Source organism: Salvia splendens, chromosome 17, assembly GCF_004379255.2.
Source record: "Salvia splendens isolate huo1 chromosome 17, SspV2, whole genome shotgun sequence".
NCBI classification, from domain to species: Eukaryota; Viridiplantae; Streptophyta; class Magnoliopsida; order Lamiales; family Lamiaceae; genus Salvia; species Salvia splendens.
In genome coordinates, this window is record NC_056048.1 from 8,129,095 (window position 1) to 8,147,076 (window position 17,982).

The 17,982-nt window shown below is 37.9% G+C and overlaps 4 protein-coding genes across 5 annotated transcripts; all 4 read right to left on the reverse strand.

Annotated features, from left to right (window-relative positions):
- Positions 1-113: 113 nt before the first annotated feature.
- LOC121773962 (ubiquitin-conjugating enzyme E2 10-like) lies at positions 114-1,126 on the reverse strand. The gene is made up of 4 exons (XM_042170875.1): positions 907-1,126; positions 702-829; positions 534-638; positions 114-449 (listed from the first exon to the last, which is right to left on the reverse strand). Exons 1-4 carry the CDS (start codon positions 974-976, stop codon positions 306-308), a joined length of 447 nt encoding a protein of 148 aa, XP_042026809.1. The 5' UTR covers positions 977-1,126; the 3' UTR covers positions 114-305.
- Positions 1,127-1,696: 570 nt separating this feature from the next.
- LOC121773961 (rac-like GTP-binding protein RHO1) lies at positions 1,697-4,983 on the reverse strand. 2 transcript variants are annotated; one of them, XM_042170873.1, is made up of 8 exons: positions 4,899-4,983; positions 4,523-4,684; positions 3,686-3,773; positions 3,446-3,555; positions 3,262-3,325; positions 2,424-2,488; positions 2,259-2,324; positions 1,697-2,183 (listed from the first exon to the last, which is right to left on the reverse strand). In XM_042170873.1, the coding sequence occupies exons 2-8, from the start codon at positions 4,619-4,621 to the stop codon at positions 2,082-2,084; spliced, it is 594 nt and encodes a 197-aa protein (XP_042026807.1). In that variant the 5' UTR covers positions 4,622-4,684; positions 4,899-4,983; the 3' UTR covers positions 1,697-2,081. The 2 variants fall into 2 exon arrangements, with proteins under 2 accessions (XP_042026807.1, XP_042026808.1); XM_042170874.1 differs by having other exon boundaries at positions 4,523-4,720; positions 4,899-4,976.
- A 1,377-nt stretch (positions 4,984-6,360) lies between these two features.
- LOC121773959 (3-dehydroquinate synthase, chloroplastic-like) lies at positions 6,361-9,272 on the reverse strand. Its single transcript, XM_042170872.1, has 8 exons — positions 8,801-9,272; positions 8,339-8,489; positions 8,023-8,190; positions 7,708-7,934; positions 7,254-7,377; positions 6,978-7,040; positions 6,757-6,900; positions 6,361-6,678 (listed from the first exon to the last, which is right to left on the reverse strand). The coding sequence occupies exons 1-8, from the start codon at positions 9,121-9,123 to the stop codon at positions 6,547-6,549; spliced, it is 1,332 nt and encodes a 443-aa protein (XP_042026806.1). The 5' UTR covers positions 9,124-9,272; the 3' UTR covers positions 6,361-6,546.
- A 4,430-nt stretch (positions 9,273-13,702) lies between these two features.
- On the reverse strand, positions 13,703-17,015 carry LOC121773958 (protein ALTERED PHOSPHATE STARVATION RESPONSE 1-like). Its single transcript, XM_042170871.1, has 5 exons — positions 16,890-17,015; positions 15,831-16,780; positions 15,392-15,594; positions 14,983-15,206; positions 13,703-14,777 (listed from the first exon to the last, which is right to left on the reverse strand). Exons 2-5 carry the CDS (start codon positions 16,522-16,524, stop codon positions 14,003-14,005), a joined length of 1,896 nt encoding a protein of 631 aa, XP_042026805.1. The 5' UTR covers positions 16,525-16,780; positions 16,890-17,015; the 3' UTR covers positions 13,703-14,002.
- Positions 17,016-17,982: the final 967 nt, after the last annotated feature.

Genomic DNA, 17,982 nt, shown 5'->3' on the forward strand with positions numbered 1-17,982 from the left:
ATAAATTAGAATTTCCATTTTCAATTGAAATGAAGTGCTCCTATTTAACTCTTAACTGAAAAGTCTTGAATAACATTTTTTGCATATTGTATAGAGAGGAAACAGATTATAGCTGAATGAAGAGTAGAAATGCTCGTGTCCTCGAAAAGAGAGGATACAATTGAGTAGACAGTAATACAATTGGCATAAAAAAGATGGAACAATCATATCTCATTAAAAAAATGCACAACAAAGTGGTTGTTTGCTCTTATTATAAACTTGCTTGTAGTTATAGCTATATATATAATTATATATACGTTCGTTGGTCAGCACATGGCGTATTTTTGGGTCCAAGAACGAGCCATGGAGTCGTATTTGGAAGTATCGGTTTTATACATATGGGCGATCTCCGGAACAAGAGGGTCATCTGGATTCGGATCTGTTAGCAACGAACATATTGAAAGCAGCACCTACACACATCACAGTGCACCAACTCATGTTCATGTCAAACAAACAATTAACAATACTAGCAAGTAGTAGTAGTACTAAAATACCTTAGAAATGGTGAGAGCTGGACTCCACTGATCTTTCAGGATGTCTAAACATATATTCCCATTGTTGTTTATGTTTGGATGAAATACTTTTGTCCTGAATGCTACCTGTATCATTCTCAACCTAAATTAAATTGAAATTTAAAGTAACTTAAACAGAAAAGGATGTACCTTGGGAGGCTTGAAAGGATAATCAGGTGGGAAATGGATGGTAACTTGGAAAACACCACCAGCATAGGGGCTTTCATTTGGTCCTATTATTGTTGCTTGCCAATGAAACATGTCTTGAGCCACAGGACCTATTTCCACATCATCAAAATCAAACTCAACTCTATTTCAACAAAAATTATTTGATCATTTCTCTTGATGTTTCTACCTGCACTACATGAAGTTGGAGGGTCTCTCTGCAACTCTCTAAGCTCCTTGAGAATTCTTCGGGATGCCATTCGATGCGAGGAAGGTCTTTGAAGAACTAGTTTTCTCAGTTATACATACAATGGAATACTCCAACTAGTGTAAAAAATGTGATTATATAGAGGAGAAGAGAGTATGGTCTATGGTAGAAATTCCATTCACCTTTTCATAATTAGTTCCTTTTGTTTTTAATAGAGGGACCATCAAAATCCCCCAATTCTCATTGCTTTCCAACACCACAGATCCCATCCCATTCAAATGGATGGACTTTATTTTCAAGTATATCTCCAACAGCTGGTGGGTGGAGGGGGGCAATTTCATTACTTAATTATGAGGAATTTATTCCTATATTATTATTTTTAGTTTATTTCTTAGCTGCCCTTTTCTTGCAATCCTATTATCCTATAGTTCATAGAACCTTGCAATAAAAGCAGAATGAAAATGAAACATGCCTAGAATATTGCCAAGTTCAACGGTGGATTCTCCATTTCTCTCAAAAAGTATAATCAAATATAGAAACTGGCCAATACGCATTCTAGAAAGGAATCTAATCTTTTGGCTTTTGAAGTTGAAAAACTTTATTCCCTATCTGTAAAGAAACAGACAATGGTGCACAAATAGTAAGTACTAAGCGTGATAACTAAGCCAACAATTTAAGAAAAAAAAACATGATCCATTAATAAAAATATACCCAAGTAGATGAGCTCCACCACTTTTAGTGGTGAGCATGTTACACAATTGCATCAAATGAGTTGACAAAAGGAATTTGTATAAACGTGTGTTTCTATATATGTATATATATAAAAATATAAATCAAGTCGAAGACGACAGAATGTCATGTAAGAACCCTTAACAATAGCCAACATCACAAAACCTTGGTCTGATTAATGAATGAAAGAAAAGAACGAATTAAAAGAGGGCGGGCCTAAAAGTATTGAGGTAACACTTTGGATATCAAAGCACAAAGCAGAGAATTGATCCACCTATACTTCCACTGACGGAAGCGAGCTTTGATGGAAGGGGCACTCCTAGTTCTCTTCTGTGGCAAAAAAAACGGAAAATGGCACGATGTGGCAGGGAGGAGCGTGAAAGAGAGATATTATATTGGTGGTCATATCATTACACCTAATATGCTGATCACAATATAGCACAACCCTTTTGAGCCTTTCCCTTCTTCTTCTTTGCCTTTGGCGGTTGGAGTACAACTTTAATGGCAGCGTCAAAAACTTGTTTGACATTCTGCGTGAAGCATATCAAGAATGTCAGCTTAGTCATATTTTGTAAGCAATGCAGAGAGATTGAATCGATAAAGACCTGTTGGGTCTTTGAACTGCATTCAACGTAAGAAGGAGACTCAATCAACTTCCTCAGCTCCTCCCCCTGGAAGTTTAAGAGGTGAGATTATGTACAGGAATCGGAGTAAAATTCACAAAGCATTGCCCCACATAATTCAGGAAAAGAAATGTGCATAAATTTCACCTGTGCTTCAGTGATTGGTACAGAACCTGGATGGTCAACAAAGAACTGCTGGTCATCTCGAAGATCTGAATCGATGTCAATAATCCAAAGATCAGAAACATTGTTTATACAGTATATTTACAAGATTCAAGTCTTTGTACATGTATCTGGATGTTAAGTGGCAATCTTAATAACGGATATACACCAATTACCAGAAGAAATTCCTTCGAGGTCATTGTCCTTGACTATCCAACTTAATGACAGAAACATTGTATATATAGGCAGGATCAGAGAAGAAATAATTTAAGGACCAAGATCTGTACCCAGAATAAGAGAAGCAGATGATGACAACACGAATGAAAACTAGATAGAGTTTCCCCTCAATGTTATCAAACTGTTTCTAATAAGAGTAGCATGCACGAGGGGAGAGAAACATCAAATAGTAGAAGTAAGATTTAATTTTAAAACAAAAAAGTCTAAACCAGGAAGCAGCTAAGCTTAGCCATATCAAGGTGAGGGATGATGTAATATTTACATAGATAGACATAAAAACAAAGCTAAAAAGTCATATGGTTACAAACAAGTAACCGAGAACTGAAATGATGGTAAACAACTTCGTAACGATTACCAACACCAAGTAAATCTTCAATCTGAAGAGTGCTTGAAGGAACCCTAACCATAAAATGTAAAGAGCAAAGCAAAAGGGAAAGATATTAATATGTATCAAGCTGTGGCAGCAGGGAGCTTTAGAACTAATGGCATCTGGGATTCTATATCCTTCATCTATCTAACTCCATACTATTTTTTGACACTGTTATAACAGGGCGTGTGCATTATAAAGATTAATCAGAAACCTTACCTAGTTTTGTGCCAACAAGAATGATAGGGACACCAGGAGCGTAATGCTTCAATTCAGGAATCCACTGGAAAACAAATGAAAACAAAAAAATTTAGAAGACAACAGACAATCTTGCTGGGGAAATTAGAATAAAGGAAAGTAATCAGAGCTAGATAAAAGTTAATAAGAGCAGCCAAATCCTTGCCTTCTTGGAAACATTTTCATAGCTTGCCTTGCTTATAAGAGAAAATGCCAAAATGAAAACATCAGCTCCACGATAACTCAATGGTCTTAATCTATTGTAGTCCTCCTGTCCTGTTCCATAAAGTAAAATGTATGTCAAAGATTGAACATATATTACACATATAAATAATAATGCTATTGCTAGCACATATGCTTGCAATGTTATATGTAGATGTGTCAATGAAGGATATCTAGTATTTACCAGCAGTATCCCATAGGCCTAGGTTGACGGTAGCACCATTAACGACAACATTTGCACTGAAATTATCAAATACAGTAGGTACATAATCCTGCATTATAAATTTATAAAAAAGTGTTATAAGTTGAAAACATTAGGAATACTATTTCAACGTCCACCTGAGAATAGCATAACATCATGCTCAGGGACTATCAGAGCGTGCCACATAATACATGACAAACGGGATATTCAGTACATGTTACAGGGTCCATCCCAATTCTAGTGCTGTGGTCAACAGTTTCTTGCCGAGATGAAAATCATCTACCAATAAGGACTGAATTCTAAGCACTATGGACTATCCATATCAAACCAGATTTATGGAAATGAAAAACAAAAAGAGTGAAACTAAAATTTCTACCCAATCATATATAGTCCAGTTATATCATCCTCAGCAAAACAAAAGTGACAAATCTTCAATAAACCATTCAAATTGGACATGCTCATTGTTTTTCTCACCCTCCAGACTCTCATGCACATAGAAAGGAAAGCCACTAAGATAAATAAAACCTGAATCCATAGCTAAAATACACATAACTGGGGACAAGAAAAAGGGAAAAGAATCTATATAAGAATATTTCTTTTCATTCATTTAATCTTTCCGCGATCATCCAACCAATCACACAGTAATTTAGGTCCATGATCATGAAGAAAGTTAAGTCAAACCATCTTTTTTGTTCGAATACGCATTAAACCCGAAACAAACGTCAAAAAAGAATTGAAATGCATCAATCAATTCCAGCTTCCAATGCACGCATTATTGAAGACGATAAACAAATCCAGAAAAATGTAGAGAAGGCTGACAGTGGGGAAGGTGTTGCTGGTGTAGGAAATCAATAGACATGTCTTCCCGACGGCGCCGTCGCCGACCGTGACGCATTTTATGAATCTAGACGCGCTCATTCTTCTTCCAGGAAACGGAGAAACGCCCCCTCTCTCCCTGTATTCAGATCTTCCGGTGAAGATCTGATCGGATCAACAGTTGGCAATTATCAAATACACCTAAATCAGTATTGAGACGAGCAGAATTGAAAAACTTGGAAGCGGCAGAAAAAATCAAATCAAAAGCATTAGAAATTGGGGAAATGTATGCATTGTAAGGGGAAAGAAGAGAGAAAATTGGGGATCGAGATCTAGGCTTATTGAGAGAGTAATGGATGGGCGGTAAGTAATGGAATACCCTTATTTAGCCGGGAAATGCTGCTGCCATTCAATCTCTCTCTCTCTCTCTGTGTTTCGAAAATGAAAATGAAATTGGAATTGAAATTGAAATACAGTCACCATTTATATCATTCCTTCATGATTGCATTTATGTTCGTATCATTCATTCCTTGTGGGCCATATTAATTATTGATTAAATTCTTGTTATGATTACAAATTATCCACATAACTTTACTGCTCTACAATTTATAACTTAAGAAAATAATGTTCAATAACACTATCATCTGACATTATCTTTGATTCCTCTTTCTTCTTTCTTTTCTTCATTTTTAAATTTAATTTTCTCATTTTTCACTCATCATTTTATTTCATTAATATAAAAAAAGGATAGTAGTACTTATTACCAAAAAAAAGGATAGTAGTACTTATTTCATAAAATTTTATGTACATTGTTATATATAGATAATAGTATAAGGTGATCTTATAAGGAGTATTATTGTTATACATCTACAATAATTTTTTATTTTAATTAAAAATATTAGCAATATTTTGGAATATAGAATTAATATATTGGAGACAAGGTCAAAACAATTACTGATAAATATATAGATTCAATATATTGTATTGTTTTTCACTAATTTTACATGTATTTTTCATTTTGTTGTCCTTATAAAAAATGAAAATAGCCAAAAATAGATAAATTTCATAATAATTTAAGATATTTTTATTTAAAAAATTCTTATCTTGTATCCAATATATTAAATCTAAACATTAAAATATTAAATTTTGATTAACACTATAATGAATATAATCTCGCATTATATGATTATCTATATATAACAAGGTATATAAAATTTTGTAAGATAAAACTAATTTTGTTAATATATTAATAATAAATAGAAAATAAATCCAAATAAAAATGGATGTATAGAACAAATTATGAGAGAGAAATGAGAAAAATCAAAATAAAAAATATGGAGAATAGGGAGAGTAGAAAAATTATAAATAATGTGAGATGAGTTGTGTTGCATGTGCATTGTGTTATTGTGTATGCATATTCAGTGTGTGTACAAGGTAAGATACTAATTTTGCAATTTGTGTGTGTTTTTGTGTATGAAGGGTGTGTGCATATTTAGTGTGTGTTGTGTATGTGTGTGTACAATGTAGGACGGTGGTTTTTTGTGTGTGTTTTTGTGAATGCAGTATGTTGTGTGTGTATTGCGTGAGTGTGGGCACTATGTGTGTATGCGTGTATTATGTTAGTGTGTGTCCAATGAGTAAATAGTGTGTAAAAGTGCTTAATTTAATTACTATTTGAAATTTCAAATATTTATCTTTTTTTGGATATGAAATTCATATTGCAGACGGACAAGATTTTGGAATTATAAGTAAAATTCAAAATCTAAATATTTTTGTGTTATCAAATATTGAATTTGAAATCCATAACTTCAATTTATAGGGTAACAAAAGAAAAACTGCAATGATCAAACAAGTTAAATTTGTGATATTATTACTGGTACAACTCTCGATAGACATCATTGCAATATCGGTAACATTTGCAATACAAAGAAACTAAGTTTTTTGGTCTTGGCACAAAACACCTTATGAGGAAAGATGCACAAGTAACAACCAAAAATAGCTTACACCATCAACACCAGTTAAATAAACTACGACTTGCTAAATGCGCGTAGGGTGTCCTCGAGGGCTTGTCTGTCATAGTCGCCCGTAAAAACGCAGCTGCCGAGAGGACCTTTTAGAAGGATAAGCCTTAGCAGCCCATCTGCTACCTTCTTATCCACCTGCATTGCATATAACATGTTTGAGTGGGATGCAAAAAAAGGGACGGGTGTTTTTATTTGTGCAGTATGCTATCTTACCGCCATCACGGACTTGAACATGTCAACGGTCATGGTTTCTGGAGGTGATGTAGGTAATTTGGCCTGTTGCAAAATCTTATGCACTCTCTTTACTAGTGACTCCTCGATCCAGCCAAGCCGGTAAGACATGTCAACTGCCATTACCTGAAATATGCACCATGGCATCTTTCAGCAAGAAAGGAAAAATGGATCAAGAATTAGCAGTCTACACAGTAACATACCGTGCCAGCAGCAACGGCTTCCCCATGAAGCCACTGCCCATATCCAAAACCTGTCTCAATTGCCTGTCAATTTGCATAGAAAGGCAATTAAGAACAAGAATAGCTCATCGAGATCCAGACATAGATGTTAGAAAGCATTACCACTCAGTGGGTAAAGCAGGAAAGAATATTTCAATCACGTAACCAAGAGAATAAAGGTCATGCATTTGGATGCATCAAAGCAAAGCAAAAGTTTAGTTTAGCCTTAAGGCCATTATATTGAGGAAAAATACCCACATGGCCAAAAGTGTGGCCCAAGTTGAGAGTTGCCCTTAGTCCACTCTCCTTCTCATCCAAGGAAACAACCTCAGCTTTATTTTCACACGAGCGTTTGATTGCATAAGCAAATGCATCTTGGTCCCTGCAAAGAAGCAAACCTTTCATGTTTACATATCAAATTCACAAAGGAAATAGGAAGATCTACTGTGCATGCCAAGATCTGTAATGATGGAATAAATCATTTAATCAGAGGATCACTAGGTGTAACTGGTAAATGGAGGGAGTAGGAAGGGATATATTTTGTGGAGTAAGTAGACTTATCTAGCATGAGCTAATGCAAATTTCTCAATTAATCACTTGGAATATTTTAACATGTTTACACAAGTATCAGGAAGAAACAGTAAAGAATGACACTAAAGTATCCTAATATTATATATGCATAAGGAGAATTTAATCTAATGCGTGTATTTACCTTGCCATCAGTGCGGCCATATTCTTTTCCTGCCACTCAAAAAATGAAGCGTCTCTAATAAGTCCATACTTAATTACTTCTGCAAGCCCTGATGCCAATTCACGATCCGGCAATGTATTCAATGTGTCAGTGTCTACTAGCACACATTGCGGTTGGTAAAATGCTCCAATTAAATTTTTCCCAAGTGGGTGGTTTATTCCAGTTTTACCACCAACGGAAGAATCTACCTAAATATGAAAACGATATAATTAATAAACATCAATTACCTTCCAATCAAATTGCATATATGTGCCAGTTAGTCATTACTACTCAAACCTGTGCCATCACAGTAGTCGGAATCTGAATGAAGTTAACTCCACGAAGATACGAAGCTGCAGCATATCCACACATGTCCCCTATGACTCCACCACCAAGGGCAACAAATGTACAGCGCCGGTCCATTCGTGTCTCAATAGCTTTGTCGAATACTTTCATTAGAGTCTCCTGTCAAAGCAGGAAACAATACCACCCTCACCGTAGTTCAGAATAATTCAGTTATTTACCCAACAATACCACCCTCACCATAGTTCAGAATAATTCAGTTATTTACCCCCAAACCAACCCAGGGGACAAAAGAAAGCATAACACCCACCATGTTCTTAAATTTCTCCCCATCTGGCAAAATTACACTCTCAACTTTGACATTAGGATTTCCTTCCGTCAATGCCCATATAGTTTTATCAAGATACAGTGGTGCTATCGTTGTGTTGGTGACCACGAGGACTTGCTTACCATGAACATGCCTATAACACAGAAAAAACATATCAAAAGCCATAGAGAATTATCTTAATAGTTTACACCCCCACCAAACAACAGATTAAGAAGGAAACAGATGAATCAATTTTTCGCCATAAGTACTGAAGCAAGAAATTTTGATAAGCATTATCAGTATCCCCGACTCTTAACATAAATCAAGCATTTCCATCGCTTTGATCAATATGACATAATGATTATCAAACCACAATTATGGAGCTAATTAGCATCGGACAAAGTCATTATCAAGCAGTTTTACTAAATTCGAATTCAAGTTGCAAATGGAAGGAAAATTAACTACCTCTGCAGCAGGTCGGGTTGATTTAGAAGCCCGGACCCTATGTAGATCGGGTAGCTTCGGTTCCCCAAATCGACCTCAACAAGAGTAGGGACAACGGGCGAAGAAGAGGAAACAGAAGTGGAGTGATCCATCACCGGAGCCGCCGAAGCCCTCACCGCGAAATTACGCTTCTTAGAATCGAAGGAGATGCGAGAGGCCGAGGAAATGGAGGAAGTGGAGGCAGGGAGGCGCACGATAGATGTTAGCTGGGGGTGGCGGTTGCGTGAAGAGGCGGAGACAGAAAGGGCGCGGTTATGGCAGAGAGAGGAAGAAGAAGCAGCCATTAGCGGCGGCGGCGGGGATCAGTGATGGATTCTGGGATTTAGAGTTGGGAGATTTATGCGATTAGCCGGTTTATGTGAATGTGATTTGGTTGAATTGGTTTGGTGATATTTGTGGTAGGTGGTGAATTCTCTGTGTTTTCTGGTTAAGACGATGACATCAAAAACCAAATTCGGTAGGTGAGTGAGCTATATTTTTTTTATTTTCCCGTTTTTCTTTTCTTTTTTTTTCGGCTAGGTTCGAATTTAAGACTATTTTCCATTTTAAAAAATAGATGTATATTTTTCTATTTTATGTTGTTTACTAAAATTAGTTTCTTTTTATTGGTGTAGTATTTAGTAAACCTCTCTTTATTGAGTTAGATTGCTCTATTGAATTATAGATTGTACTCCTTTTCCATGGTAATACTTTAATTGATTGTACTCCTTTTTCACTAGTAATACTTTAATACCATAGATAAATGAATCGATAAAAAGTTGCAAATTGAAATTGCAACATCTTGAAAAATAAAGGATTACTCACAAAAAATAAAGCAAAAACTCAAAACACGAAGAAGAGACAAAATCTTCAATTGCTTCATGAAATTCTCACATTCTCAAATTAATTCCATCACTCTCTTTTGGTTATAATTCTAATTTTAGTTTTTTACTTCTCAGTTTGTAGCTATTTCGATTATTTTCTGGTTGATGTTTTTGAATTTTGAGAAGAGAAAATTGTTAGTAGTAGTACATTTTTCAAAATTCCTATGGATGAATATGTAGTTCGCGAGTTGCTAGAAATTGGATGATTTCTGCGGCAGAATGTATTGCTGCTTTTGTTAAGACGTTTATTTTCCTATTTCTCCCGAGCTATATATTGGCAATTGAAACATAAAATAAACATAAAAAATATATCCCACATCTTTGTAATTGAAACATAAAAGGAACATAAAAAATATATCCCACATCTTTGTACACAAAGATGTGGGATATATTTTTTATGTTCATTTTATGTTTCAATTGCCAATACCCTCCCTCAAACCCTTCAAGATGAATCTTGGAGGGGTTGGACTTTTTTACGATCGATTGGACAATCGGCCCAATTTTTTTCCGATCGGTTGGACCACTGGCCCAAATTTTCAGCCCAGTTATAGTGCTGGGTCAGTCATTTTTTTTCGGTTTCAGCCCAGATATACTGCTGGGTCAGTCAATTTTAGCCCACTAAAGGACTCAACAAAAAATCTCCTATCCAAGTCCTATCTAACCATACCCAAATACCTCTTCCACTCACTCTTGAACCCAAAATCTTCCGATGCTCTGCCTTCATTCACATACCTAAACACGAGAGGACTAAATTCTCCCCTTGCGCTATAAAAGGTGTCTTCCTAGGATATGCCCAACAACAAAAAGGTTACCGGTGCTACGACCCCAAAACCAAACGCATGTTCATCACACTGAGCTGCGATTTCGTAGAAAATGAGTACTTCTATCACCAACTTAGCGGTCAGGGGCAGGAAAATCAACCAACAGAAATTGTGAGTGACCTGCTAAGTTTGTTTCCAAGCATCCTTACCAGCCCTACGCCAAGTTCTGCTCTCGATGTCGGTCCAACCGAGAAGGTTAGCTTTAACACAGAGCAGGCCTCAAACACACCGTCAGAGGCCACTGAACCTAGTGACAAGCTCGCTATCGTCTCGACTGATAATCCTGAGGTAAGAAATTCTGATCCAAGTGAATCGACTGTTATTGAGACTAACCTTGAGCATAGAGAGGAGACCATCCAAGATGAGCCAGCCGCATCAGAACATCATGTTCTTCCACCACGGAACAATAGAGGAGTGCCCCCAAAAAGATACTCCCCAGATTGGAAGGGAAGAAAAGCTCGCTATCCCATTGCCTACTCCATGACTGCCCAGATGACTGAGATGGCACGAGCATTTGAAGCTGCCCTATATGAGGATGAAATCCCAAACTCAGTGGATGAAGCAATGAAGCATAAACACTGGAGAGAAGCCATGAAGAAAGAGATGGATGCTCTTCTCAGGAACAATACATGGGAACAATGTGTACTACCAGCAGGGAAACGACCAGTCGGATGCAGGTGGATCTTCACCATAAAAAGACGAGCCGATGGTTCCATTGAGAGATACGAGGCAAGGCTGGTCGCAAAAGGCTACACTCAGACGTATGGGATTGACTACGCCGAGACTTTCTCACCAGTGGCTAAAATGAGCACAGTAAGAATTCTATTGTCTGTTGCAGCAAATCAGAACTGGCCTCTACATCAGCTCGACGTTACTAATGTGTTCTTGCATGGAGAATTGAAAAAGGAGGAAGAAGTATACATGGAGATCCCACCTGGCTATTCTGGTGAATTCGGCACAGGAGAAGTATGTCGTCCAAAGAAGACGTTGTACGGTCTGAAACAGTCGCCCAGAGTATGGTTTGGGAGGTTCACCCAGGCAATGCAGAAGTATGGATACCAGCAAAGCAACTCAGATCATACTCTTTTCCTCAAGAAAGAAGGTGACAACATAACATGTCTCCTAATCTATGTGGATGATATGATAATAACAGGAAATGACATAGCTGAGATCAAGAAGCTTCAAGAAAATCTTTCTCAAGAATTTGAGATGAAAGATCTAGGAGACTTGAAGTACTTCTTGGGAATTGAGGTTCTACGATCAAAAAGGGGGATTTTCCTGCGACAGAAGAAGTATGTCCTAGATCTACTAACAGAGACAGGGCTACTAGAATGCAAGCCAGCAGAGACGCCAATGGTACAAAACCATGGTTTAAAGATAGAGGAAGGAGCAAAATCTGTAGACAGAGAACGCTACCAACGCCTGGTTGGAAAGTTGATCTATCTAGCTCATACAAGGCCAGATATCGCATTCGCAGTTGGAGTGGTAAGTCAATTCATGCACAAGCCGCAAGAAGAGCACATGAATGCTGTGATAAGGATAGTGAGATATCTTAAAGGGACAGTTGGCTACGGAGTCTTGCTAAAGAGAGAAGGACCATTGGAAGTCTCAGGCTACACTGATGCTGACTGGGCAAGCAATCCAATCGATCGAAAATCAACAGCCGGATACTTCATGTTCATAGGAGACAACCTTGTCACTTGGAGGAGTAAAAAGCAAAAAGTAGTCGCACTCTCTAGTGCCGAAGCTGAATTTCGAGGGGCAAAAAGTGGAATAACCGAGATTCTGTGGATACGGAGGCTCCTGACAGAAATAGGCTTCCCACCTACTCAGAAGAGTCAACTATTCTGTGACAACAAGGCTGCAATCAGCATAGCCGAAAATCCTGTCCAACACGACCGAAAGAAGCATGTGGAGATTGATCGGCACTTCATCAAAGAGAAGATAGAGAAGGGGATTATTGAGTTGCCCTTTGTCCGCTCAGAAGATCAATTGACAGATATCCTCACCAAAGCTGTCCACCCGAAGGTGTTTGAAGAAGTAATAGGCAAGCTAAGCATCGGAGATGCCGTCACTTAGCTTGAGGGGAGTGTTAGAATATGGAAATCAAATCATGGGGAAATAAAATCATGTAACTTAGGAAAGGATCTTGTAATTAATTGTAATTGATAACACACCAAAATTATTAGAGGATCCCTTACCATATGTAATTAGAGTCACCCCCTATATTAAGAGGCGTGCTCCATTGATGAATACAATACAGAAAATATCCCCAACAATGTATGTTGCTTCTTCCCTCTCGAGTATCCAATTCAATACTATATATTATCAGGTGTTTGTTGAGTCATTAATTGTTTAATTATTGTAGATTATTTACTTTCGAAAACTTTAATGTTGGCTTAAGACAAGCTAATCCTTTTCAGTTTACATAGGCTTACTTTACTGCTTGTCTGCATCATTAATTGCTTCTGAATTGAGTAGTAAACTGAGCAGATTATCTTGTGGGATCATGTTCTTATTTATCTTCTTTTCATTGTCATTTGATATTGGGATGTTCTTGAATCAAGACACTGTGCATACCATATCCGCATTCAAACAAGTTATTGGTGGGATAGTGAGCAACTAAAGAGCCGTCATGGTGCCTTAAGAAAGCAGTATATCAGTGTAGCTTTGCTACTCGATCAACCTGATTTTAGATGGGACGAGGCAACATGTACAATCGTGGCTTCAAACGAAGCATGGGACAGATACATCAAGGTGTGTTCTTTTCTTTGTTTTTTGTGTTTATGACTTACCCTTTGTGGTACTGGTTGCACGCTCTACACTTCACGAGATAACGTATCTTTAGATCCCTACTATACGATATCTGTATTCTTATTCATACACAAACTTCTTAATCTCCGTGTCTCCAGAGAATCCAACTGTAAAAGAGGAGGAGCTCTCGCCTTTAGAGTCAGAGAAGTACATGGATATGGCAAGCCGGAAGAGAGGCCGGAAAGGATTTGGTTGTTGCAAAGGAAGTGTTTGATGTCTTCTCTTTCATAGAAGTTTGCAGTTAGGTTTGTGTGGATGATTTAACTCTGTATATTTTCTGGGAAGATAAATTGATTTTCTTCAATTCTTAATTGTTACTCAGATGTTGGTTGTGACTTTTAAGTGAACATCTACAAGAATAAAACTTAAAAGAATTCGAGCATAATTTTCAAAACTGTCAAAGAAATGGATCTCTCTGTCTTCTCAAAATGATACAAAAAAAAGTAAAAAATACAAGAACAATCCAGGTCGGAAACACCATATTCCACAACTGAATTCAAAGCAAAAACCTAAAATTTAACTCTAGCCACCTAAATACTACACTAGCAAAGAATAATTACACAAGCTGAAAATCGTTTTGATCACTCAGAGAAGAAGTGATTTGCAGAGAACAGACCTTCCTTGTAGGGGTTGAGCCTTTTTTTTACATGGTGTTGAACTATGCCTCAGAGCTTGACATTGTGCAAATCATTAGTGCTCTTGGACTGGTTGATCACGGACTCAAAAGCTTGAGTGCACACATTGGCAAATCCCGTCATCGCCTGAAAAACGTGAGGCAAACCCATCTGCAGGTTGTTCATGGTCATCGCCCTTGTCACACTGATCGACTTCTCATATTTGGCCTTCTCATCCTCCGCCTTGGACCTCAAGGCCTCCACCTTGGCTCTTTTCTCTCTCACGGGATCCTTGCTTGTGTCACCGGAGGTTTCTGGCATTGCATATGATGGGCCGTGCTTGCTCTCTAACGACCGGAGCTCGCCTGCCTTCTTTTCGAGCTCCTTGAACACCGACTCTGACTTCCTCTTCTCTTTTTGTTCCTCCGCTTGTTGCACTACAATTGCGTGGATGACTGTTAGGAAACTCTTGATTCCCTCAGATGCCACGTTGTCTGGAGCGTTGTTCATTGCAAGCTGCCATTCTTCACAGAACGAGTACATGATGGAGCCATGCTTGGACTTGCTGATGGGATTGTTACCTACTTGAAATAGGCTGAGACGGAGCCAGCCTGTCAAGGATTGAATATATTCGCGTTGAGCTTTGATGAGGCTACAGAAGGAGAGGTGCCACTGCTGGGCTTCGAGCTCAAGCTGAAGTGTTGATTGTCGATGGATTTCAGTGGTAGGATACGTTGACGGAATGCAGTTGAGGTATTTGAGCTGCTGGACTATGTGTGTTTGTACTTGATGGAATTCATACATGCTTCTCCACATGCTCATTAACCTGAAACAAAGATGATGATTATAAGACACTGAAAATTTTTATGTGATGTTTATAACATTCCTACATTATTTTTATTCATTTTGGAGCGACAGCGGACATTCAGTTGCAGATATTTAAACAAACAGATGGTAACACATCAAAGTTTCCACGGCATAATTGTTACCCTTGATGAGCAGAATGTAGGGCAACGATGGAGAGGACTTACCCCTTGACGAGCTGAAGAAGTTGAGGATGAAGCTCAGATTCTCTCAATTTGACAATCTCTATGGAGGTAGTCTCAATCGCTTGGACAGCTACCATCATCTGCGATTCCAACTTCTCGACTTCCTTTTTTGCCTTCTCACTCTTGATATACTCTGCATTCTTCATCTCTAGCTTCCTGAGAGCTGCCACTCTTTTCTCATGCTCTGATTTCAAATACTCAGCATTCTAAAATAAACCCACAGAATATTTAAATTAGCTCACATAGATGCATATAGATCCAACTGTTCAGAGCAAATAAAAAATACGAAACTATATCGTTTAACAAAGGCACTGAATGAGCAAAATAGGTGCACCATGTCAAGACACTCTGTGAAACAGAGTCAAAAGGCAAACTAGATAACTAGATTTACCTTAACCTCCTGGAAAAGTTTCTTCTCCCAGGCATATAACCTCTCAACGGTTGAACAGTGGGTGGCATTTCCATTGGCAGCAACCTGAGCTGCGTTTCCGATAGGATCCTCACAGAACTTTCCAAACGCATTCCACTTTGCACTGCCCGAACCCCAACTCCATAATAGTGGAGTCAAACTCTTTCCATATCCGTTATCCTTACCTACAATAAAACAAATTTATGAATACGTGGCAACCATTCGCAATTTTTTTGTTTAGAGTCGGGTTCACAGTTGCTTATGAAACTATGCGAACGATAAACTAGATTATGCATAAGATCACATATGCAATAGAGAACAAGATTCTGATCACTTTTTGATGTGAAACCTTTTATTGAACAAGTAAAGTATGGCAGTAATCATAGAGCAATTGAAACATACAAACAGTATTTAATTTTACCTAATGAAGATTGGCGATTGAAATTACAAACCGGAACTTCCAACAAAGCAGAGAGTGGACCACCAGCATTGGCAGCTTGCAAGAAGTAGTCATCAAGTTCTCGAATGATCTCGACCAGATCTTTACCCTTCGTCGACACCACCACCGCAAGCTCACTGCTGGCGGTGGTGTTGGTGGTGGTGTTGGTGGTGGTGGCCGTGATCACAGAAGGAGGGGCAGCCACATTTTGCGAAGCCACCGTGGTGGTGTGGGTGACCGTCGCCTCAGAAACAGTGGCAGTAGTGGTCTCCCACTCCTCGCTCTCTGGCCGCCTGGAGGTCGGCATGAAGGGGTCCCAGAAATCCCAGGTGGACGCTGACGGGGCCGGTGGAGGAGGAGGTGGGGGACGGATAGCTGAGGAGGGTGTTGTGGAGGTGGTGGTCCAGGACATGGGGCTGAATGGAGGAGGTGGATTGCTAGGAAGCGGAGGGGGCGGGGGTGGGTTTGACGGCGGGAGGTGGTGGTGGTGGAGGCTAGTCTCCGCCGTGGCGAATTGGAGAAGGGCGGAGCCGGTGTTGCGGAGGGACCTTATATACATACTATGGGCGGCGGCAAAGGCATGCCTTGCCTTCACCAACTGCTTCATGTATCTCTTTCTAGCCTTACATCTAGACACCATTTCCTCTCTCTCTAACCTTGAATACCAACAACCCATTTCCCCCCCTTTACTCTGTGTGTGTGAGAGCGCGCGACACAAAATCAATGCAACTTTACTTTAATTGGAATTGCATACAGCATTCAAAATTCCTTCAATAAAATTTTAAAATTCTGTGGTTCAGTACTATTCTACTGCACTTGCTTAGCTCTGAACACACATAGACGTCACAACAACTTAAATCTATTAAGAGAAGTTGCAGATACGGAAAAACAGAAATGGAGAGAGATTCAGTGCATAATCAAGCTGAATTCACCTGCAAAAAATAAAATAAAACATTTTTTTTTTCTATTTAGATTCACGAATCCATCAATCAAACAATTAATCACACAATCCGAAAAAGGCAGCAGAAGAAAGAAGGAGACCTGTTGGAACAGCATTTCTCAACCAATCCATGGCCATTTTAGATAGAGAGAGATCGATGAAGGTTGAAGTGAGCGGAAGAAGACGGTAGATGGCCACAACAAAAGCAAAAAATGAATTTGATGTTGGGCAGAGTGCAATTAATTTTATTTACTCACTTTATATATCATTCGTATTTCCTTTTTACTGTTACGCCATTAATTTACCAACATTCTCCGTTTAATTATACTCCCATATTTTATTTGTGCTGCTCAATAATTTATTCATATTAAATGTGTACACGTAGATTTAATTATTAATTAGGATTATATTCTAATTCAAATCATACAGTATGGAGTATTATGTTTCCGAGGGAGTGAAAAAGTGCGTGCATTTGGCGGTATATTACTGTGAAAATGCGAAGATAAAATACAATAAATTTTGCCATTTAAACTTTAGGATAAATATTAATCTAAAATGAAATTTACTAGAATGTAACTATTAGTATTATTTTATTGTTTGACTAATCTTTCAGAGGAAAAATGGGCAAGGGTAGTTTGGGAACACATGTTTCAACGGGCAATAAAAAAAATTCAAAATGCAGTGACGTGGAAGGGTCCATTTATTTCCTCATTTTCAGGACTACGATTAAACTGTAGCAAAAATATGTTAAAAACGAGTTAATTTTTTTTTTCAAAAGGCTTAATATTAATAATCTTGTAATCTTCTGACGACAGATTTAATGGTACGGCAAATTTAATTGCACAGATTAGGATCTAATTAATTTTTATGGTGTCAACGGGCAAATACTTTTTTAATTTGTTTGTTTCCATGTTGTAATTAATGACTCATTAATCGCACTATGCTGTGGTAACAATAGGTAAGGTAAATGTGTTAATCTATTACAAACACAATAAATCTATATAGCCATAATATAGCTAGACATAAAATACCATTACTTTAAATATATTATAGATAATAATAATTTAATTGTCTCATTAGCTTAAATACTTTTGCAATATAACCCTTTTCTACTTAGTTCTGTTGTTTTTTTATTTCAATTCATTTAATCATTTTTTATGTTTCGTTTTTTCAGAAAATTAATACCATATAGTA